This window comes from Equus asinus, chromosome 8 (genome assembly GCF_041296235.1).
Source record: "Equus asinus isolate D_3611 breed Donkey chromosome 8, EquAss-T2T_v2, whole genome shotgun sequence".
NCBI classification, from domain to species: domain Eukaryota; kingdom Metazoa; phylum Chordata; class Mammalia; order Perissodactyla; family Equidae; genus Equus; species Equus asinus.
This window is the reverse complement of record NC_091797.1, coordinates 74,452,955-74,475,566: the sequence shown is the minus strand read 5'-3', so window position 1 is coordinate 74,475,566 and position 22,612 is coordinate 74,452,955. Positions and strand designations below refer to the sequence as shown.

The following is a 22,612-nucleotide window of genomic DNA, read 5'->3' as shown; positions in this document are numbered from 1 at the left end:
GGGGCGCGTGACTGTACTGGGATCTCTGCGCTAACCGCTAGGATTCCAGAGATTCACAAGACAGTGGAGACCTCCCTGTCATGCAGCCAACAATCCCGGGGTCTAGTCGCATCACTTAACCTGTCTGGACTGCAGGTTCCCATCTGCAAAGCGGGGGCGGCAGGCCCCCTCCCCGATTACCGTGCAAATGAAACGAGTGGACGTGTGTGAAAGTGTCTCGCTGGTGCCGGGACACAAGGAGCATCAAGAACCACCTGCCGAGTGTGAAGTGTGTGCAGTCACGGGTGACCTCCCTAGCCCGGGTTTTTAGTGAAAAAAGAGAGAGAGAGCGAGAGAGAAGGTGGAGGGCCGGGCCCGGCGGCTTGAGTCAGTGGCTAAAAAAAGTCTGAGGAGGACAAAGAAAAATGGCACAGAACAGGGCCGGGCAGAAGGGCTTCGAAAAGGCCGGAGGAGGGGGAGCTCAGGAAACAGAAACCTACAGAATTTTTTAACCTCTGGTAGAAGCCCCAAGTCCAACTGTGAAACAGAGGCACCTGATTAAAGGCACCCCCACCCCAGGGAGGGTCCCCCTGTGGTCTGCTGCCCGCATCCCCTCCCCCACTGGGTCGCTGCTCGGAGCCAGACCTTCACTCGGGAGAAATTCCCCAGAACCTGGTTTATCTGCACCATGTTCCAGGCTCCTGTCGGTACCTAAAGATCTTTACGGTATCCCAGCACCGCCAAGGAGGCTCCCTCTGCTAATCTGCAGGTGATAAGTCCTAATTAATTTACTGTCTTATGGTCCATTCATACACAATTCCCTATAAACAGATAATAATGTTCTTGAACTATGGAGTCAGGGCAAAGTAGGGACCTTTGATGGCTTGATAGTCTAGATGTTGTTGATGCCAGAGAAAGCCAGGCTCCCCATCACCCCCACCCAGGGATAGCTCGGTGCCTGGGGGAGGCCAGTGTGCACCAATCAGAACCCCCCACACCCCCCGCAGGCTGACGGCAGGGGCTCACCGGGTGGATGTCCAGGAACAAGGCATGCTCTTCTGGGTTAGGGTGGAGGCCAGCCACCGCCTCTGCCAGCACCGGGTCGGCATTGTAGAAGTGAGGATGGGAGAGAAACAAGGGTGCACCTGGAAGGCAGAGGGGGCGTCAGACACAGAGAGTGAGCGGGCACATCCAGAGCCTGCTTTGTGCCAGAGCCTGAGCCAGGCGCAGGGACCACAAGGAAACCAGCCCCTGCTGCAGAGCACCCCCGTGACGATGGCAAGATGCAAATAAAATAACTAGACAGAGAGCGTTCCTTCATTCGGTCTGTAAGTGTTTACCAAGCGCGCAGGAGGTGCTGGGCCCTGGAACCCAGCAAGGGACAAGCGCTGTGCCACAGGAATGCTAAGGTAGGAGCTGCTGATTCTGGAAGGAGAGATCAAAGGAAAGAAAAGAAGACTCAAAAAAAACGCCAGGCAGAGAAATCCAGGGACGACATTCCAGGTGGAAGGGAGGGCAGAATCGAGCACAGGGAGGTGGGAAGATGCACGGTGCGGACGGTGCGTGGAGGGCAGCTATGCGAGCTGAGGACAGAAAGGCAAGTCAAGGCCAGGCTGGACTCGGGTGGGGGAGGGGCATCTTGATCACCAAGCCAAGCAGCCCGGAATGTCTTCTGCAGGCAACGCAGCAACGACCAGAGAGGCCCAGGTGTGCACACCTGCAGCCAGCTCTCCCTCACGGCCACGGAGGGAGAAGACACACCTGCTTCGATCCTTGTCTCCCAGCAGACGGTCTGCGGGACGGATGCCAGCGCGCGTGAGCAGGGACTGACCTGGGCCCCTCTGAATGAGAAATTCACACCTAGACAGCCAAGACGGAACCTCTCCATCAACCGACCGAGCAAGACAAACGCCAGCGCATCCTCATGTGCTCGGGACCACGGGCAACAGGCCTGATGGACAACGAGTTAACGAGGAAAAGAATGAGCCTCTCTCAGAATCTCATGGGGTCCAGCACAGGCACACCGCAGAGACAGAATGAAGACTGGGGGTGGCCAGGGGCTGGGGAAGGGGGATGGGGAGTGACTGCTAAAGGGCACGGGGTCTTCTTTTGGGGCAATTAGAATGTTCTGGAACTAGCTAGTGGTGGTGGCTGTGCAATGTTTTGAATGTACTAAACGTCACTGAGCTGTACACTTAAAAATGGTTAATTTGGGGGCCGGCCCAGTGGCGCAGTGGTTAAGTTCGCACATTCCACTTAGGTGGCCCAGGGTTCGCCAGTTCGGATCCCGGGTGTGGACATGGCACCGCTTGGCAAGCCATGCTGTGGTAGGCATCCCACGTATAAAGCAGAGGAAGATGGGCATGGATGTTAGCTCAGGGCCAGTCTTCCTCAGCAAAAGGAGGAGGATTGGCGGCAGATGTTAGCTCAGGGCTAATCTTCCTCAAAAAAAAAAAAAGGTTAATTTTATGTTATATGAATTTCACCTCAATATTATAAAAAGAAAGAAAAAACAAACAAAACTCACAAAACTCACTTCCCTAACACCACCAGCCCATCCGCCATCAGCCAGGTGACTAGCATTCGTGTTTGTGTGTGTCTGGCAACCTCAAATGTCTGGATTCTTTCTGCTTTCTTAGCAAAGCCAAACACTAGTTTGAAATAAAAGCTGAGATTTTCCCATGGTCTGACTCCACCTGTCCCGGGCCTTCTGCATTCTCAACATTAATTCACCCACCTAGCGCCTCCTGCATCTGCCACCCCGGTGCCCCCTGCACGCTTATCCACATAACGTGCTGCTTTAGCCAAGTGCCGTTACTTTACCTGCATCGCTCTATTCTAACGGGGAGCTTCAGATCTGAGTTGAAATTGGCAAACACTTGCCAAAACTGGACAGTAAATACGAGAAGAAATACAACGGAAAGCACCGAATGTTGGACACTCTGACTAGAAACGGTCACCTGCACGGGCTCTGACCCGAGACCTGCCCTCCTCTGCCGCACAGAGAGAATGAGGGCTGGAAGGGCGTCCAGGCTTCTCGGCAACAACAGAGGCTTCTTCCTGGAGGCGGGGGAAGGACAGGGAGGGGATGGAAACAGACGCCCCGTCACGCCGGCTTAGTCAGCGTTATTCAAAGCCGGCTCCTGGGACCTTTGAAGTCATCTTGAGACGCCCAGGGACAATGTCCCACAAATTGGAAACCCTGGTTTACCATCCACCCCTCTCCACCATGAAAGGAGACCAACGGGGAAACACAAGGACCGCGTTTTCACAGGCGGCGAAACCCTGAGGCCCACGGTAAGGGAGGTGGTCACGAGCCAGGCCCTTGAAGGTGGGGAGTCTCAGATAAGCCCTGTCACGTCCCCAAGGCCAGGGGGAGGCTGCAATGGGCTGGGCCAGTTTGCCGTCACCTGCCCTTGCTTCAGATGTGAAGCCCGTCTGGTCTTTTTAATAGCAGGCACACGTGTGTGTGCTTCTTATTTTATTTCCAAACAGACTGAGCGACCCACCCCGGTAATACGTGGTAATTAATTTATAGCTTTATGGCAATGTAATCGGACGTGATTGCCCAGGATCACCACGGACTGCAATTAAGGGGCTCTAGTGAGCAGGTCTGAGAGCAAGCCTCCAGGAGGCAGAGTTCTCTGGGTCCAAGAAACTTTCAAGGCCTGGAAAGAGAAATGTGTGGGTATTCCTTATCTTCAGATAAAATTTCACAGAAATGTAGACACAGGTGCACCAAAAGCCATGTAGGAGAATGTTCCCAGCAGCCCTAGGGTGACGGTCAACAACAGAGCCCGATGCCCACGAAGCATGGAAGGTGTGAGGAAACTGAAGTGTGTTCCCATGGTGGGACACTACGCAGCAAGGAAGAAGGCGCCAGCATCACCCACAACCGGGATGGACCTCACCAACACAGTGGGCGAAAGAGGGCAGAAAAAGAGAAAAAAGGAGTATGTGCTTTATGATTTTGTTCACATGAAGACCAAAGGCAGGCAAAGACCCCGAGCCAGGGGCTCAGCACGTGACAGTCCAGCCGATCAGCACAGCCCACCCAAGGGCACAGGGATTGGCTCAGAGAGGCCACGGGATGCAAGGCCACCCAAGGAGCGGAGCCCCAGGTGGCGGAGGGGAGGACCCAGGCGGCCCTGCAGGGCTGGTCCAGAGAGGGCGAGCCCGGAGCCTCGTGGGCAGCTGCACACTAGAGAGGGAGGAAAATGGAGCCGGCATGCGTGAAAGGCGGTATGGACGGCAGCCAAGCTCTGGAGCCCCGCTGGATTCGGGAGGTGTCTGGGATTTTGTTACACAAACCAGGAAGCGCCCCTGGGGCCCAATCAGGTTGCGGGAGCACATGCCACTCGCCCCAGCATGTGGCCCACGGCCTGCGGGCTCTGCACCAGCCTGCCCTCTGCAAGCGGAAACTCCCACGACCCCGGGAAGGAGGGACTAAAGAGAGGCCATGCCCTGGGGGGCACTTCCAGGCCCAGCTCCAGGCCCGTCGCCCACGGAGCCCCCGTTCCGTCTGCACTGGGGGGAACCCGCTGACAGGCCTTCCTCTCAGCCCTGCACAGACTCCCCCTCCCGAACCCCCACCTCCAGCTGGAAATGTGGCTTCAGCCACACAGGCCCTCAAAAGGCAAGACCCCCATCAGACAGGAGCAGCTTCTTGTCCCCCCAATCATGTGACCTCGGTCACATCCCAGCCTTGAGCCTCGACTCCCTAACTGCAGGGTACGCCCACACAGCCACACGTTCAGACGCTGAGTCCCCACTGCAGCAAGCACATTCTAGAAGCGTGGGCCCAGCCCTGCCGAGGGCGTCTCCAGTCTAGTGGAGACAGACAATAAACAAGCAAACAAAAACACAGAGTCGGTGATTTCAGAGGGCGATGGGCACCGAGAGACAATCAAAAGTGAAACGGGAGCAGCTGGGAGGGCACAGGGACGGTAGAACAGAAAATCAGGGCTGGCCTCTTGAAGGAGGTGGCACTTGAATAGATGAAAAGGAGGTGAGGGAATGACCCACATAGACGTACACGATTTCTGGGGAAAGAGCCCTCCAAGCAGGGGGAACAGCTGATGCAAAGGCCCTGAGGTGGGACCAGACTTGATAGATTCTAGAAACAGGGAGAAGGCAGCAGGGCTGAAGAATAGTTAGGGGAGGCAGCACGGGAAGACGCGACACTGGACAGGCCAGCAGAGGCCAGACCCTGAGAGCACTGAGGCCACCGTCAGGGCTTCGCTCTACACGCACGGGAGCAGTCAGACACTTGAAGCAAAGGATTGGGTGGCAATCTGTGCTTTTGAAAGGTCCCCCGGGCTGCTCTCTGGAACAGTGTCCAACAGAACTTTCTACGATGACGAAAATGCTCTTTCTGCGCCGTCCGTCCCAGACGGTCGTCACTGAGCACGGCGGCTGGTGATCATTTGAAACGTGGCCAGTGCGGCTACAGGGCCTTTTTAATTTGATTTCCTTCCGACCAGTTTCAGTTTAAATGGCCACACGAGGCCAGTGGTGACCACACTGGACAGTCCAGGGAACGGATCGTAGGTAGGGCGGCAACAATGCCAGCTGGAGGGGCCTGGACCACGAGGCGGCGGGGGACGTGGGAGGACGGACTATGGAACTTAATTTGGAGGCAGAGTGACGCCCTCCCCAGGACGTCCGCGTCCTAATCGCTGGAGCCTGACAACACGTCAGGCCACACGGCAAAGGGGCGCGAAGGCTGCAGGTGGAACCGAGGCTGCTCGTCAGCTGGCCTCAGGATAGGGAACGAGGCCTGGATGACCCAGGCGCCCGATGCAGTCTCCGGGGTCCTTAAAACCAGAAGACGGAAGCGGGAGAGAGTCAGAGGAAGACGCGACCCAGGAGCGGGGCGGAGGAGAGAGAGGTGATGTTGCTGGCGTTGAAGATGGAGGAAGGGCGCACCAGGCAAGGAATTCTGGTGGCCTCTGGAAGCTGGAAAAGGCAGGAAGCAGACTGTCCCCTCGAACCTCCAGAAGGAACGCAGCAGGCTGACCCCTGGGGAGACCCGTGTCGGACTTCTGAACCACAGAACCATTCAAGATGATAAATTCGTGCTGTCCTGAGTCACTAATGTTGGAGGAATTTATTACGACAGCAACTCACACACACAGCATTTTTTTTTCAGATTATCTTTCCGCTGTCCTCATTATCTCCGGCCTAATGGGATTATCAAGAGTACAGAGGCCAGAGATTAGGCAGACAGATGGCGGCAGATAAGCTCCTCGCCGTGCCCGCCCACCCGCCCGCCGAGGATGGCACGTACTGAACCTGCAGGTGCTGACGTTCTGAATTCCCGACTCCCGGCACGGGCAGAAGCCCTCGTTGGGCGGGTAGACGGACCCGTTGGCAAATAAGGTGCTGGGGGCCACAAAGCGATAGGTGGGGATGCCCTCGAACAGCGCCGCCTCCTTGTAAACCAGCTTCATGGACCTGCAGGGACAGACGGTGGGATGATGAGACCCAGGACATAGCGGCTGGGACAGGTCCTGCTGACAGCAGCCCCAAGGAGCCACTTCTCCACGCGCAGCCGGAGTTTCGAACAAGCTCAGAATATATCACGGGCCCACTTAAAACTGTAATCGCTTCCGGTCTTGGCGATAACAAGATCCAACATCCTCATCAGGGCCTGCCAGCCTCTTTGGGGTCTAGCCCCTGCCTACTTTGTTATGGCCCCCGAGGGCCTCCCTGCTGCTCCTCAGACATGCTCCCCCTGCCCCTGGGCCTTTGTACGTGCTGCCCCCTCTGCCTGGAATGTCCCTCCCTCACACATCAGACCTCAGTTCCTCGCTCGGGCTGTGGTTCCGCTGTCCCTTCTTCCGGCAGGAGACCACACCCCACGCCCTATTCACATTTCTCAAAGGCCTTTCTAAATTTGACTGGGACTGTCCACGAGAGCCCCCGAAACGGGACAAGTCCAAGTGGGGATTCGCTGTAGGTGGACAAGACATTCCAGATTCCTAGGACCTAATAACGGAAAACTGTGAAACACCTCTTCCCCAGTATCTCACATCGTTTACCCACGGAGATGCTAACGTTTCGGATATACAGGTCAAATAAAACATATCCTTAAAATTAATTTCACCGATTTCTCATTACTTTAACGCAGCCACCGGAAAATCTAAAACTGCGAACAGAACTTGCATTATATTTTTATTGGATGTCACCGGCCTAGACAACAGTGTTATGGAGATGCTAAATTTCCTCATTTGGATGACAGTAATTTGGTTACATAAGAAAGCGCTTTTGTTTTTAGAAAACGCCCACTTGAAGTGTTAAAGTGTCCAACTCGCTCTCAGACGGTCCAAGGAAAATAGACACAGAGAGATACAAATGGTGAAACCGGGTGAAGGGGAGACGGGGGCCACTTGCACGTTCCTCCAGGCTGAAATTTCTAACGGTAAAACACTAACACATGCAGAGCAGAAGCCGTTCCCGCTATGACACTCCCGGGGCGCAGCGTCCCCACCAGAACATGAGCTCCGGGGCGCAGGCGCTCAGCCGGTCCTGTCCCCTCCGTGTCCCCAGCGCCCCGCACAGCTGGGGCTCCGTGAAGCTTGGCGAGAAAGGCAGATGAGTCCAAGTTCACACTGGTGGGTGGCCAAGGAGAGGATTTTCCCCGAGTGGCCTGCACGGGGCCGAGGACACGACGGGCGGTCTGAGGTCCCAGCATCCAGAGGGACACACGGGCAGCCAGGCGGGCGCCCCGGGAGCCAGGCTGGCCCTGTTTCCTGCTCTTTCTGCACCCTCCACCCCAGCACCACGCCCGGGGCCTCGGCAGAGCGGTTGGGGTTTGGCTCTTTGTGGTGCAACCAGAGAGCACTGGGGATGGCGCCCCGGGCTGGCGGGGACACGGTGGGACGCCTTTGCAGCGGCTGGCCAGCAGCCTGTCAGGGCGTGCTCACCGGCAGGCCTCGGGGCTGTAGAACTCCAGTGAGGACTCGGGGCTCATGAACGGCGCCCACATCTGCCCGGCGGTCCCGTTGATCATGTTGCATTGATCTGAGTGCCAGAAGCTCACCTGTGGGGAGGAAGAGGACATGGCATTGGGGACGGACGGACAGCCTCCTCAGAGCCCTCCCGGCGCCCACACGTGCTGGGCTGCCACTCCGCAGACCGAGGGCCCCGGGGAGACGCCGAGGCCAGCACTGTCCCCGGACGGAGACCAGGCCCCTCGGCGAGCCGGCCGGCACGGTGGGAGGGGCAGGCATGTGGAGAGCGTCGCCTGCAGCTCCTGCCCCCCAACCGCGGATCTTTGCACGTGCGACCGTGCCAGGGGCTCAGCGACTTCGTCTGTAAAATGGGCCCATCACCCACGTCTCCAAGGGGCACAGGGAGCCCGTGAGGTGGGAGGTGGGACAGGGCCAGCCTCACCTCCCAGGGAGGAAGCCACCAGACACGTCCTAAAAACAGACAGAGTCAGGGGGTGGCAGAGAGAGAAAAATACATAAAAATTCTAACGGCGGCCCCCAGGAGACTCAAAATGGTAGTTGCCTCTGGGGCGTGCGACCCGGACAGAAAGGAACCAGACCCTCCCTTCTCCCCTTCTCTCCCAGCGGGCTGTTTTAAATTACGTGCACGTGTATATCATCATATTGAAAACTCAAGCTGAAGAGAATCTCGACGGCATCCATTACGAACGGCTCCTCCAGCTGCGCCTGGTAACCCCGCCTCGCGGCTCTGCCGGGCGTGACCCGGCCCCAGCACTCGGCTCTCAGGGGCAACGCGGCGAGCACCGGGAGGCGTGAGCAGCACATGGCACGATCATTGCACGCGTGTTGAGAAAAGGCCACCGAGGGGAAAGAAGCCAGTTGCAAAACCAGGCACACAGGATGATTTCATTCCGTTCAAAGGAAAAAACCACCGCGCTGTCTTTCTCTGTGCACAACAGGCGCGCAGTGGGCAGAACACACGGGCAGAACACACCCGACACCGGCAGCTGTGGGGTCCTCTGCGGTTCCGCGTGAGGACATAAAGTGCGCTTTACTTCTGTCCCTGTTTTATTTTTTTAATGTGAATGTTTTCCTGTGTTTCTAGTGTAAGTTTTTCTCACTCAATAACATCGTTTAATGCAATGGCTGGTTATATTATCAGTGTAATATTTTTAAAACGTTTTTGTGAATTAAGAAGCAAAGGAAAGAAAGAACCCAGTCCCTAGCATACAGCAGGAGCTCAGTAAATAGTTTCCATCCCCCAGCCAGCCATCTGGGCTGGAGCTGGCTGAGCCCTGGCCACAGGTGAAGGTGCCAGCTCCGAGTGTCCTCGCGCACACTGCCCACCCCCGCCCGTGGGTTCTCAGAGGAGGCAGGTGGCCTGGCTCCGGCCTGAGGCGGGGGGGCCACGGCTCTGCCCTCACCTTGCTCAGTCCGTTCCACTTGTCCACGAGGTGGATCCTGCTGAAGTCTTTGACCCCCGTGAACACGGTGAAGAGCCCGGAATTGGAGTTGTTGAGCTGGGACACGGCAGAAGACAGCATCTTTAAGCCTCAGGATGGGGACAAAGGACCGGGCACCAGCCCTCGAGCCCACCCGCTTAGTCACACTGACCCTCTGGCCCGGAGGTCGGGGGCCTGGTGATCTTGCTCGCATGGCGTCCCCAACGCCCGGGGCTCAGGAGGAAGGGGACTGGGGGCTTTCTAGGAGGGCACGGCCCTGATCACAGCATCCCCCCTGGGGAGGGTCGCACCTTCCCTTCCGACTCGAGGAGAGTCTGGTTCTCCCCCGGGCGACCAGAAGGACCCCACACACACTTAACACAAAGCCCTGAGACCTCGTGAGCCAGGGAGACGGCAGCGGACGCGGCGTGCACAGTGCAGCGTGCTTTCCACCACCGCTGTGGGGACCGTGATGTGGGGCCGGCTGCAGCCCGCCTCGGCTGGGTCCCCGAGTGACCACAAAGGGCAGAGGGCCCCCTGGTCACCCACACTGGACACAGAGTCCAAGTAAGAAATACACCTCTGCTGTTTAAGCCACTGCGATTCTGAGGCTGCTTGCTGTGCAGCACAGCCTGGCCTGGCCTGAGGGATACCCGACCCAGCGTTTGTCAAGTGTCTTCTAGATGGTAAGCCCCAGGCCCTGGGGCTCTGAGCGTGTCTCCTAGAAGCAGGTTTCCAATTCAGAGTGAAGACATGCAAAGTGTGCGAGAAACGAGTGACTGCTGCGGAACCCAGGAGCAGGGCTGCCCAGAGGAGGCAGTGTCTACACTGTGAGGAGCAGCCCACGGCGGGCCCCGGGGAGGGTCGTCCACTGGCCGGACGCCTGCATGGATGACTGCGCCAGAGCAGGGCCCCGATCAACGCCCTGCAAGGCCTTGCGCTCGTCATGTCCTTATGTGCCCTGTCCATCCCCGAGCTCCAGGGGCCCACACCCGGGCCGTCACGAGGGGAGAAGACAGGAGCCACTACAAAGAGGCGCTGGGCTTACGAAAACAGCTACTGTGTCAAAACTGCTGAGCACAGTGCCGGGAACACAGCGAGAGTTCCAAATGCTAGTCTTTATTTTTACTGTTATTGTTGTTATTATTAACAAACCCTCGCCCAAAAGGATACTTAAATAATAATCATAAGAGACAGTGTACCAGAGACTGCTGGTTACTACCCAAAGTCCATTCTCCCCTTTCTCCTTCACAACCAAACCCAAACCCTACTCAGAGCACAACACACCCAGCGGGACAGCTACATCTCCCAGCCTCCCTTGCGGCTAGCTGTGACCACATGACTAAGTTCTGGCCAGTGGAAAGTAAGTGGAAATTGTTTTTCTCCCTCCTCAAGAGGGAGACAGCTGGGACAGTCCTCAACTCCCCTGCCTGCCCCTCCATCCCCACCACTTCTTCCTTCCTGCTGTGCTGTCTGGAATGTGGATGTGATAGCCGGTGCTCTAGCAGCTATCTTGGACCACATGGTAATCTTGAGTATGGAAACCACGCCCTAAAGATAGTGGAGCACAGCAGTAGGATTCTAGATCCATAAAGAGTATGAAGCCACCACATCAACACTGAACAGTCATGGCTGCACTGTTATTTTGGGGTTTCCACTATACAAGGTCAAACATAGATTATAGGCACACTAGTGACTCTGTAATAACTTGCATTTGTTTACAAGTTTACAAGATACTTTTACAGAATCATGTCACTTACCTCAAACTGGCCAGCTAGCCCCACGCCCAGAACCTGTCATTCCGGCCAAGAATGTATCACATGCCAGGAACAGAATCATGATCCCTGTCCCCTAACACTCTATGCCAGACCAGCAGAGCCCAAAGAGGCTGAGGCTGAAGCACCAGAGGGCTTATTGAAACCCGTGGTTGAGAGCACCAGGATCAGGGGTCAGAGGTCAGAGGTCAGATTCTACATGAGATCACGGCTGAGGAGCCCAATCATTGACCCTACCAGGTTACCAGGGTTCAAGATTAAGAAAAAGCAGGTGGCTTAGAGCAACGCTATAGTCGATATCTGTGATCTGCCTCCCCAGCAGCCATTTGCCCTTCTTCCAGCAATAGCTTCCAATTGTCTAACTCAGCCGCAGTCAGTTCATTTGAGCCTGGATCAAGCTGCACCTGAATCCAGCCCTAGAGTTTTCAGTTTGATGAGCCAACAAATTCTCTATTTTGCTTAAGCCAGTTTGAGTTGGGTTTTCTGCCATTCACAACCCACAGCCCCAGACCCCCAGCCAGCTCCCAAAGCGAGCTGGTAACCAGCTTCCAGGCTGCGTCAGTGGACAAGAAGACAGGCCTTGAACTCCTCACTTGGCCACACTTACCTCTGCAAATAACCCGAACTTGCCCTTGAAGGGAAACATATTTGGGAAGTACTTATTGATGAGGTTCATGAGGGGGTCCTCGTAGCCCCACATGATCTCGCCGACGGTGCGGTTCATGAAGGCGCGCTCGCCGAGGGTGGTGAACGCCAAGGTCATCATCAGCTTCAGGCTCATGGGCCTGTCCTCCATCATCATCGCTGCACTCTGCAGAGCGAGGTGAAGCTCGGGTCAGGGCTAGACCGCCTGGGCCGTCCATCCCCACCGGACTCCAGGTCGGGCCTCAAGGCAGCGTCCACCCAGGGAAGTTCGGGCCGAGGAGGGCCCCTGAGGGAGCATCCAGACCATTCCCTGAGCCTTCAGTGACAGACCACACGTGCTCTTGGCTTCAGGCTAAGTCAACCCCACCCCCAGCCCCAGAGGGGGGCACGCAGCTCCGGCCCAGCCGGTCAGAACCTTCCTCCTTCCGGCTACAGAGATTGGTTTGGGAATGTGCATGTGACCTACTCAGAGCCAACAAGCCACAGGGAGACATTCTGCCCAGGCTGCAGGGTATAGAAGGGAGGTCCCGCCGCTGGTGGCCTTGAACCTGGGGGCGTGCAAGGCTATAGCCACCCCGAGGAGTGGGTTTGCCAGAGCTTGGAACCGACAGAGACCCAGGCAACCCTATTTGAAGCCTGGATCAAGCCACACCTGAAACATCCTTAGCCTTTCAATAATATGAGCCCATAAATCCCCTTTTCACTTAGGCCAGTTTGGAGCACCTTTTACTGTCACCTTGTAACCTGGAGTCTTAACGAAGACTCTATTCCACGTCCTTATCTTCTTCTTCCCAAACACCCAGAGCCCAACCCTGTTCTACCCAATATCTGGGTGCTTGGAATGCACATGAATTTATTTTCTAAGTTCTGCTTCCCTCTGGAGATTCTGTCTTGGCCCTTGGTTTAGTTTTTAAAGGCACCTCATCCAAAACCCAGTCTCCATGGGGACGGCCCCGTGGCCGAGTGGTTAAGTTCATGCGCTCTGCTTCCACAGCCCAGGGTTTTGCCGGTTCGGATCCTGGGTGCAGACATGGCACTGCTCATCAGGCCACGCTGAGGCGGCGTCCCACATAGCACAACTAGAAGGACCCACAACTAAAATATACAACTATGTACCGGGGGGGCTTTGGGGAGAAAAAAAAAAAAGATTGGCAACAGTTGTTAGCTCAGGCCAATATTTAAAAAAAAAAACAAAAAGCCAGTCTCCAGCCAAGAAAGCTAGAAAAGCGGACGCAGCCGGCACTTCCTAAGCAGTTGACAGCGGAGGCCAACAAAACACGCCGCCGGCCAGCGCAGCCCGCCACCCGCTTCCGTGCAGTCTGGGAGCTAAGAATGGGGGTTTGGGGCTTTTTTTTCTTTTTGTGAGGAAGACTGTCCCTGAGCCAACATCTGTTGCCAATCTTCCTCTATTGTGTATGTGGGATGCCACCATAGTGTGGCCTGATGAGCGGTGCCATGTCGGAGCCCAGGATGTGAACCTGCGAACCCTGGGTTGCTGAAGCGGAACGTGCGAACTTAACCACTATGCCGCCGGGCCAGCCCCCTAAGAATGTTTTTCACATTTTCCAATGATTGAAAAAGAAAAGAAGGATACTGCAAAAAACATGAAAATTACATGAAATTCACATTTCGGCATCCATAAAATAAAGTGTGGTTGGAACACAGCCACGCCCACTCGCACATGTCATTGTCGCTGGCTGCTTGTGCGCTCCAACAGCAGAGCCCAGCAGCCGCCATGAGACCGTGCGGCCTTCAAACCCTACACTATTGACTAGCTGGGCCTCTCCAGGGAAAGTTTGCCCACCCTGGTCTAGGCACCAACAGCACGCATGCGTGAGTGGGACTGTGCATGCAAGTGTTTCTCCTTGATAAACAGTACGCGTGGCATGATCAACACATGTGTCCTGCATCTTGCTTTCCCCCCTTAGACAGACCTAAGGGACGGCTCCATGCCACTCCTGCAGCCCCGCCTCCTTTCACGGGCTGTGTGCTATTCCGTTGCCTGGCTACAGCAGAATATCACAATGTAACTCCACATGGTGAATATTTAGGTCGCTTCTAGAATTTTTCTGGCAACATTGCTGCAATGAGTATCCTTGAGCACAAACATCTTTGCCAGCATGTGTTTTTCTACCCAGAGGACAAATTCCTACAAATGAAATCTGATGTCAGATTTCACATTGGAAAGGAGGCGGGGCGACACAGAGGGGCCGCTGTGACCCCCGTAAACAGCCTGGGCACAGAGGCTCCCCCGGGCTTCCCCGGTGGATGACACTTCGCACATGTTGTCACAGCCATTGCTGGGGGATCAAGTGTGTCCCCTGTGAGTCCCGGGGGGCTCTGGGAGCCCGCGCCTGCCTACCCCCGTGCCTGCCCCTCCCTGACCATGTGCGGCGCCTTCCTCTGCGATGACCCACGTCCCAGAGCAGGACCTCGTGCTGGGTCCCTGGAGCCGTCCCGCTATCAGAGGCCCCGGGTGGTCTTGGGGCCCCCGTCCCACGTGATGAGCTGTCTGTGACTCCAGCTGTTGCCACCCGAATGGGATGGAGGCCCTGCTCACCCCCCTCGCGGTGCGGCGGGCAACAGGCCTGGGGGCGCCCACTCCGCCCCCGCGAGGACCTCCTCCCGGAGGGGTCAGATTTGTCCACCGAAAAGGGAGAGACAGTGACGTTGCCAGGACCCCCAAGCAGAGACGGGGGGGGGGGCGCCGGGCGGTCCTGCAGGCTGAGAGTCCGGCCCATGAGCCCCAGGCCGTCCGCGCCAAGGGACAGCCCGGGCAGGAGAGACGGGCGCCCTCGGGCCGGGGAGGAGGGGGCAGCGGGGCAGCCTCACCATGACCAGGATGTTGGGGATGACTATGTAGTCGCTCTCCAGGCCGCGGGACTTGTGGGGCTGGAACTGGAAGCTGCGGTACTCCAGGAAGGACACTGTGTCGTTGTCGTTGAAGGTGATGTTGCTCTTGTGCCTGAACTCCCTGCAGGCAAGGGCCGGGGCTCAGCGGGCTCCAGCCGGGCCGTGGGGCCCCCAGAGCCCGGCCACCTGCACCCCGACAGCGCCATGGCCGCCTCCCGGGTCCGTCGTCCACTGCAGGACCCGGCGCCAAGGCCTCCGTAAAGCTCACCAGCCACCCCGGGAGGTCCCCAAATCCCGACACACCTCCCCACCCCGCCAGGCCCTCCATCAGGCCTGCTCACACGTCACCTCCTCGGAGAGGTCCACCCTGGTCACCTCAAACCCCAAGTGCCAACGCCTTCCGCACCCCCGCCCCCCGCGATGCTAACGTAAGATTCCACTTATTCATCTTCATCCGACTCCCTCAACCCAGCTGCAAGCACCTCAGTGCTCTCTCTGTCCATTTCGTCCTCTTCTGGGTCCCCTGTGCCTCCAACAGCTGTGGACACCCAGTCGGTGCCCTACAAACATTCGCTGAGTGAATGAGTGAGTGCACGAGTGAATGCACGCAGCCGACCCCGACTCGGGCACCTGACTCCCACACCTCGGCCTCATTTGTTGAGTTTCATCCCAGGCCGCCAGGATCCCAGTTGTGCATCTCAAACAGCTGGAACATTCTCTGCCCGTGTCGCCCCCCGGAAAGCCAGGGCGGGGCTGGTCACCCCTCAGAGGGTGTGCAGAGGCCAACGGCTCGGGCGGGGCAGGCAGCCAGGCCCGGGGTCCCCGCACCACGTGATGGGCAAGTCAGTTCCCTCTCTGGGCCCCAATTCCTGCACCTGTACAAGGGGAGTGAAAACTTGGGGGGGGGGGGTGCTGTCATAAAGTGAGGTTGGGACACAGCAGGTGCTCAATCAATGTGCTGAATGAATGAATGACCAGGACAGAGCTGTCAGACTCTACAAGGTCTCAGGTCTGGGGAGCAGGCCCCTGCTCGCGTGTGTGTGTGTGTGTGTGTGTGTGTGTGTGTGTGCGTCTGTCACACGCACACACCCTGCTCCCTGATCCACGTCACCCCTGCTCACTGCTCCGGAAAGAACTTCTCCAGCACCATGACCGGCCCCCACTCCTGGCCTGCTTCTGGAGCAATCTCTGGGGCTCAGCATGGCAGCCCCACGCCAGTCTGCTCTAAGACCTTGACCCTGCCAGGGCCACTCACCTGGGGGTCCGGGCCCAGGCCCCCGTCCTCACCTGTACACATAGGGCCCGCGCTCCTGCACCTGCGGCTTCCCGCCCTGGAGGACCTCGTTGGGGTTGAGGACGTGGAAGAAGTAGACGGACAGGTAGAAGGGCACCGGGATCTGCTTCCACATGTCGAAGGACAGGCTACTGGGGTCGATGCGCACATTCTGCAGGGGACGAGACAAACACGCCCATGAAGGGGGCGACCTGGGCCCACGCCCACCCGTCTCACCACTTGGCTCCAGAATAGCTGCCCAGAGCCGGCCTGCACAGCTGGATCCCACAGGCACAGCGGGGCAGGGGCTCCTTGGCCGGGGGTTTACACAACTAAGATTAATAGGTAATCTATCCATGCTGCTATTTTTTAACGTGTTTTAATAACAGTAGCCTGATCAGGGGACCAGGAGGTGGCTGTCACTCAGCCACAGCACAGGGCAGCCTGCAGGAATGTAGGCTCTGTGTGGCCAAATGATCACTTACTCACTCAACAAACATTTGTTGAGCACTGACTACCTGCCGGGCCCTCTTCTAAGAGCTGGTGATTGGAGAGGGAACAAGTCAGACCCAAATGCAGAACTCTGGGGTTTCATCCCAGCAGGGGGAGGGTAGGCATTACACAATGAGTGTACAATGCCTGCTGGGTGGCAGAGCATAGCGGGAACAAAGCGGGATGGGGAAAAGGGTTGCAATTGTACAGAGTCGTCAGGTAGGCGAGACGGAAGCAAAAACAAAACCCAAACTAAAACAGAAACTAAAGGCACTGAGAAGTGAGGGGACCACATGGATTCAGTGGGGAGCAATTCCACATAGAAGCAACAGCCAGTGCAAAGGCCCTGAGGCAGGGAGGTGCTGAGACAGAGAGTTGAGGGACATCAGGGAGGCCACTGTGGCTGGAGCAGAGCCTGCGAGGGGGAGAGCAGAAGGAGATGAGGACAAGAGCAGTTCTCCATGAAAAGCCAGAAATACAGAAATTTACATGAAATGTCCTGATGTATAAAGCTTGGCAAAAACTTGATTTTCTCAAAAGGCCGAAGAAAACAGGCCCAAAGCCCACTGGGCGAGTCTGTCTGTCAAATACACTGGGCTCTAATCCCTGCTTCACACCTCAGCTCCGCATTTCCCTGCCCCGTGTCACAGGAGGTCCCCCCACTGCCACCCAATCGCCCCCAGACTGGCCTGCCGACACCACTGGCCCCCACACGGCTCATGTTCCCTCCCGGGTCTGGCTGAGTGACAGACCACCGGATGGACGCCGGTGACGCCGAGCTAGGCGGCCAGGGCCCGTGCGTCACCCTCCCTCTCCCTCTGACCAAGACCTTCAGGACAAGGACAGCCACCCACTGTCCCCAGGCAGCCAGAACCAACGGGCAGAGGCTCCGGAGGAGGCAGGAGGCTGCAGCTGGCTGGTGAGGCCGGCCCCACCTCCCCGACCTACAGACTCCGGAGGCGGCCAGACCCCAGGCCCCCTGGGCCAGTCGATCCCGGCCGAACCTCAGTCTTCCGGTCCGCACAACGGGGCCGGCGGCTCTGCAGCCTCAGCCGTGTCCCATTTGACCGACACGCATTTAAATGAAGAAAAGCAGAATTCACTGCCGAGAATTAGAAACTGGGAGATCTACTCTAAAGTCTGAGACTCGCCTTCAGGGGTGACAAGTGTTTACTCATGAACACATCTTCCCACGGGTTGCGGGAGCCACAAGGATCATTTTATGACCTCGGCCTCCAACACGTGCAAATAAAGTGACTAATAAACACGATGGAGCCAAGCGATAAAAAGCGAGCATCTTGCAGGCGTGCCTGTGCACTCGGTGCTACTCTCGGTCCTTCGCTGAATTATCGCCTCCAGGCCACGACCCTCGGAAGCAGCCACTCTTAGCCTTAGGTTTTTGGGTTCCTCTGTCACTGGTAATGCAGTCACGATGAGGGCTGAATTCCCCGGCCCCCAGCCCGCCCTGCCCTCCAGCAAGGAGCTCCTCTTCAGTGCTCCCTGGTGGGGAAGGAGGGGGCGCAGTGAGAGGTCACTGTGTGAGGAAACAGGCACAGGACCCTGGGGCGCCGGCCCGAGTGCTCCGCTCCCCGGTCCCAGGCAGGAAGGGAGCAGGTATCCAGCCCCAGCTCTGGATGGAGGGCAGCACGGCCGGGCCCTGGGGCTGGTGGGGAGGTGGTGAGGACAGGAAGCGGCGGCCCCGAGTAGAGCTGTGGGGAGGGGCCGGCCGTCCCAGCTCAGTCCCCACACGTCCAGGGCATCTGGGCAATTCGGGGGCGCTGGGGAGGGGGGCGTGGTGGACTGACGGGCCACCCCCACGCAGAGGCGGCAGCTGCCACTCCTCTCCGGGGTCCTCTCCGGGGTCCTCTCCGGGGTCCTCTCCGGGGTCCTCTCTGGGGTCCCCAGGGCTCACTTCTTCCACATCCTCCCATGTTTCACGAGCTCTCAGAAATCCAGATCTTTCTATGGAATCTCCTGATTGTTTCAGTATCAACAACTGATTTTTCAAGATCAAACACACCCAGCAGCCAAATCGTGCATCCCAGGCCACGGCTGGCCCACGGGCCGCCCCTCTGCCAGGCTGCTGCTGCCCTGCACTGGCACCAGCTCCAGAGGGGGTGACCTCTTGTGTTACAGATGGGGAAACTGAGGCCCGGCGAGGTTGTGTGCCTCTCCCCAGGCCCCACAGCGGGTCTGACACCTGAGGCGAGTCCCCCGGCCCCCTCGGCACAGGCGGAGCAAGCGGGATTCAGACCTCAGCCTGGAGGCTGCTGGGGGGCTCATCCAGGATGCAAATCCTCAGATTCTAACAGACCCACAGGGAGGAGCGACAGGGTCAGGGCCGCCGTGCCCTCTCCGCCATCCCCTCACCCACAGGAGAGATGCTCACAGGACTCATGGCTGGGGGGTCCCCGCCGACCCGGCCTCCGCCAGCACACGCCAGCAGGAGGAGACGCGACCTCAGTCCCATTGTCCTCCTCGGCGCGTGTGGTGAAACACGCTCGTAAGACCCACCGTCTCAGGGAACTTCTGAGTCTGCGACACAGCGTCAACTACAGACACTGTGGTGTGCGGTGCAGAGTAAACCTGTGCACACGGGCCGGCACAGTTGAAGGCAGACTCTGGGGCCTGTTCATCGTGCACAACTGAAAAAATGACGACAGAAGCGATCATGAACGAAGAGGTGAGGTGGGAGAGAAGTCGGAGGCGGTGGACATGCTTCGCAGGCTGCACTGACGGTGTCAGGAGGCCACGCTCGTCTCCAAACTCATCAAGTCGTAAACATCAAACGTGTCCAGCTGTCTTTATGCCAATCGTACCTCAACAAAATGATTTTCTTAAAATAACGGTTTCCGGTTCCTGCCTCCTTCCCCGGCCCTATTTCTTGGCAAAGGCAGCTGGGCCCGCAGAAGCCTCCAGAATCACAGGATCCCCTCCTGCTCCCCTCATCCACTGGTCTGCTCCCCCCGGCTTGGGGATAAATCAGGGCCAGATCAATGGGTCACCAGATAAAGCCACGAGTCTGTCTGTCTCCAACAACAGGGGCTTTGGGGCCCTGGGCTGGTATAGGGTCACGGCCCTGGTCCCCTCTGCATCTCAGTTTCCTCATTCATAGCATGGGCGTGGTGACAGCGCCCACCGCGCAGGGCTGGTGGGGGGATTAAAGGAGCTTGCAGAGGGAAAGCGCCTCGAACAGGGCCTGGCAGGACCCAGGAGTCCAGGCGTCGGCCGCACAGTCACCCGGCAGGAATGACCGACCTCAGGTCGGGGACGGACTTTGCTCTGCTCAGACCCAGCAGGAGAGCATTCTTTCGGCCACACCAGACCAGAGGCATCTGACCCGGCAGCTGATTAGATAAGAGTGGTGGCCAAGCTCACGGCCTTTTGCCCAACATAACTGATTCTATCCCCACCCTCTCCCGGGGTCAAAGATCACGGTCGGAAGACAGAGATGGAGAGAGAGGACCAAGGCCATCCCTTGTTGGACACCACTCCCTCTTCCCAAAGAGACCGTGCGAGCCCATTCCTGGACAGTCAGGAAGGCTGCCCGGAAGAGGCGACGTGTGAGCTGGGGACTGAAGAAATGAGTTGGGCTTTGCCGGGAAAAGAAGGTGGGGAGGGCACTCCTGGCAGAGGACCCAGCCGTGCAAAGGCCGGGGAGCCTTTAGGAGCAGGATGGACCTAAACGTCCCTCGAAAACAAATAGGTTTTTAAAACCACCTGAATGGCCATCGACCGGCCAGCGAACTGCGTGTCTCAGCCCCTGGAACAGCACTCGAAACGGGAAGGAACCGACTCCCAACAAAGCACAACAGCGCGTGACACGTTTAAAGGGCCAGACGCAAAAAGCCGCCCGCGCTGTGACTGCATTTATGGGACCCTGAGAAAAGGGGAAACCAGAGAGACAGAAACGAGATGAGTGGGCTCCAGGGGCTGGGGGCGGAGCAGGGACTGACCACAGAAAGGCATCGAGAGACAACCTGGGGGTTACACGTCCCGTATCTTGATTTCAGTGGCCAAACAGGCGAGGTGTTGACATGTGATAAAACTCATCAACTATCCACTAAAAAGGATGAATGTCTGGATGAACCTCAGAAGTATCAGGCCGACATTTCTGACAGTTGAGGCAGGACTCACGCAGCACACAAGGCCCGGTCGGGAGAGTGCAGCTCAGGGGTTTTTAGTGCATTCACAGAGTTGTGCAGCCATCACCATCATCGAGTTCCAGAACATTCCATCTCCCAGAACAAGACCCCGTATCCATGAGCAGCCGCTCCCCTCCCCCTGCCTCGCAACCACAGATCTACTTTCTGTCTCCACGGATTTGCCTTTTCTCAGAGAAAGAGACTCATACAGTATGAGTCTGCAAACGTACCCACAATCTCTATTTCTTAAAAACAAGCAGATACAAAAGGCCACATACGGTTTCTTTCACTGAGCATGTTTTCAAGGATCACCCATAACCTTCATCCTTTTTAAGTGGAGTTTGTTGAGTTTTATTAAATGCATACACCTCACCCATATGACAAATGAAATCAAGCAAGGGGACGTTTCCGCTACACCTGCTAAAAAGGACGCCTGTGAGCACACCGTGTGCACGGCAGCCCGAGGGGGGAGCAACTCGAGCGTTCATCTGTGGGTGAACGATGGACACAGTGTCCACATGTTCGATGGCACGTGACTGGGCCTCAGACAGGAAGAGAATCCTGACACAGGCTACCACCTGGCAAACCTGGAGGACAGGATGCTGAATGAAAGGAGCCAGTCACGAAGGACCGATCCCGCGTGAATGACTCACGCGAGAGCCCCAGGGGGGTCATATTCAAGGAGACAGAAAGTAGGATGGTGGGGGCCAGGGGTGGCTGGGGGACGGGGAGTCAATGTTCCAGGGGACAGTCTCAGGTTTACGATGAGAAGAGCTCCGGAGATGCATGGCGGTGATGGGTGCACAACAGGGTGAGCATGCTCGATGCTCCTGAACGGTACGCTCAGAAACGGCTGCGGTGGTTTTATGTTATGTGTATTGGACCACAATTTCAACAATTGGAGGAGAAAGATTACGCATGTGAGTGATATCTCAGTACAACAGTCGGAAACATCGATGAACGTTATTGTGTCTCAGTCACCACGTTAGACATAAACTGATGGTCCAGAACATTCCCAGCGCCTCAGTGCCCCTCGGGCTCCATCCAGCATGTTCCGCTTTGCGTCTGGTTTCTTGGTCTCAAGTAAATGCTTCTGAACTGCGTCCCTTTCTCGCTGGCGACAGACTCTTGTATAAATGCGCCTGCTCGGTTCATCCATTCACCTGTCGACGGACATCCGATGCCTCCGTTCTAAAGAAAGCTGCCAGGGACTCACCAGATTACACTTAAGACGTGTGTGCTGTATCGTCAGTAAACACAGCTCAGTAGGGGTGATTTGAAAAAACAGTAAAACACCCATGACACGCTCTGTTTACTCCTATGGAACAACCTCCGGAATATTCTGGGTTAGAAAGAAAGCAAATAGGTATCATTGCCACCTCTAAAATATGATGCAATCACTTTGAGCGGAAGAAGGCAGGGACCAGAGAACAAACTGAGGCTCATTTCCGTGAATTCCGGAACAGGCAAGACGAATGTGGAGACAGCGATCAGGGCAGGGTGCCGGGGCAGGGGTGGGGGGGCACAAGGCGGTTTCCTGGGGGCTGCGGAGCTTCTGTGCCCTGAGGAGAAGGCAGTGGCCCGGGGCCGGGTGCACTCTGTGCGAACTCAGCGCCCTCCTGACGGGAAAGGCGCCTTCTCAGGTGCAGCTACCCTTCAGCAAAAAGATGCTGGAACCAGAACGGAAAGTTTTACAAATCAAAGATTAACTGCAAATGGGCCCCAAGACTCGAACAGACGTTTCTTCAAAAAAGGCGCACAAACGGCCAACGAGCACGCGACCGCCAATCAGAATGAGCACGAGATGGTACGCGGATGGTGCGACCAGAAATAGAAAATAAGTGCTGGAAAGATGGGGGGACACTGGATCCTCGTCCGCTGCTGGGGGGACGGCAAACCGGGCGGCTGCCGCGGGGAATGGCCTGGTAACTCTCAAACGCAGAGTTACCGTATGACCCAGGATTCCACTCCCAGGATCAACCCGAAAGAACTGAAAACAGGTCTCCAAAGAAAAATGCGTTCCAGAATGTTCACTAGTGCTGCATAGCTGCAC

General features: G+C 57.0%; 1 protein-coding gene across 6 annotated transcripts in view; it reads right to left on the bottom strand.

Moving 5' to 3' along the window:
- The window catches only part of SCARB1 (scavenger receptor class B member 1), a 70,943-nt gene that overhangs the window by 14,652 nt on the left and 33,679 nt on the right, over nt 1–22,612 (bottom strand). For all 6 annotated transcript variants that reach the window (XM_014862600.3, XM_014862598.3, XM_070515853.1 and 3 more), the window contains 7 exons: nt 15,937–16,094; nt 14,629–14,770; nt 11,759–11,962; nt 9,359–9,454; nt 7,908–8,023; nt 6,269–6,435; nt 1,006–1,124 (listed from right to left, as the gene is read on the bottom strand). In XM_014862600.3, the coding sequence (XP_014718086.1) occupies nt 1,006–1,124; nt 6,269–6,435; nt 7,908–8,023; nt 9,359–9,454; nt 11,759–11,962; nt 14,629–14,770; nt 15,937–16,094 (1,002 nt within the window). The remainder of the gene's footprint in view (nt 1–1,005; nt 1,125–6,268; nt 6,436–7,907; nt 8,024–9,358; nt 9,455–11,758; nt 11,963–14,628; nt 14,771–15,936; nt 16,095–22,612) is intronic.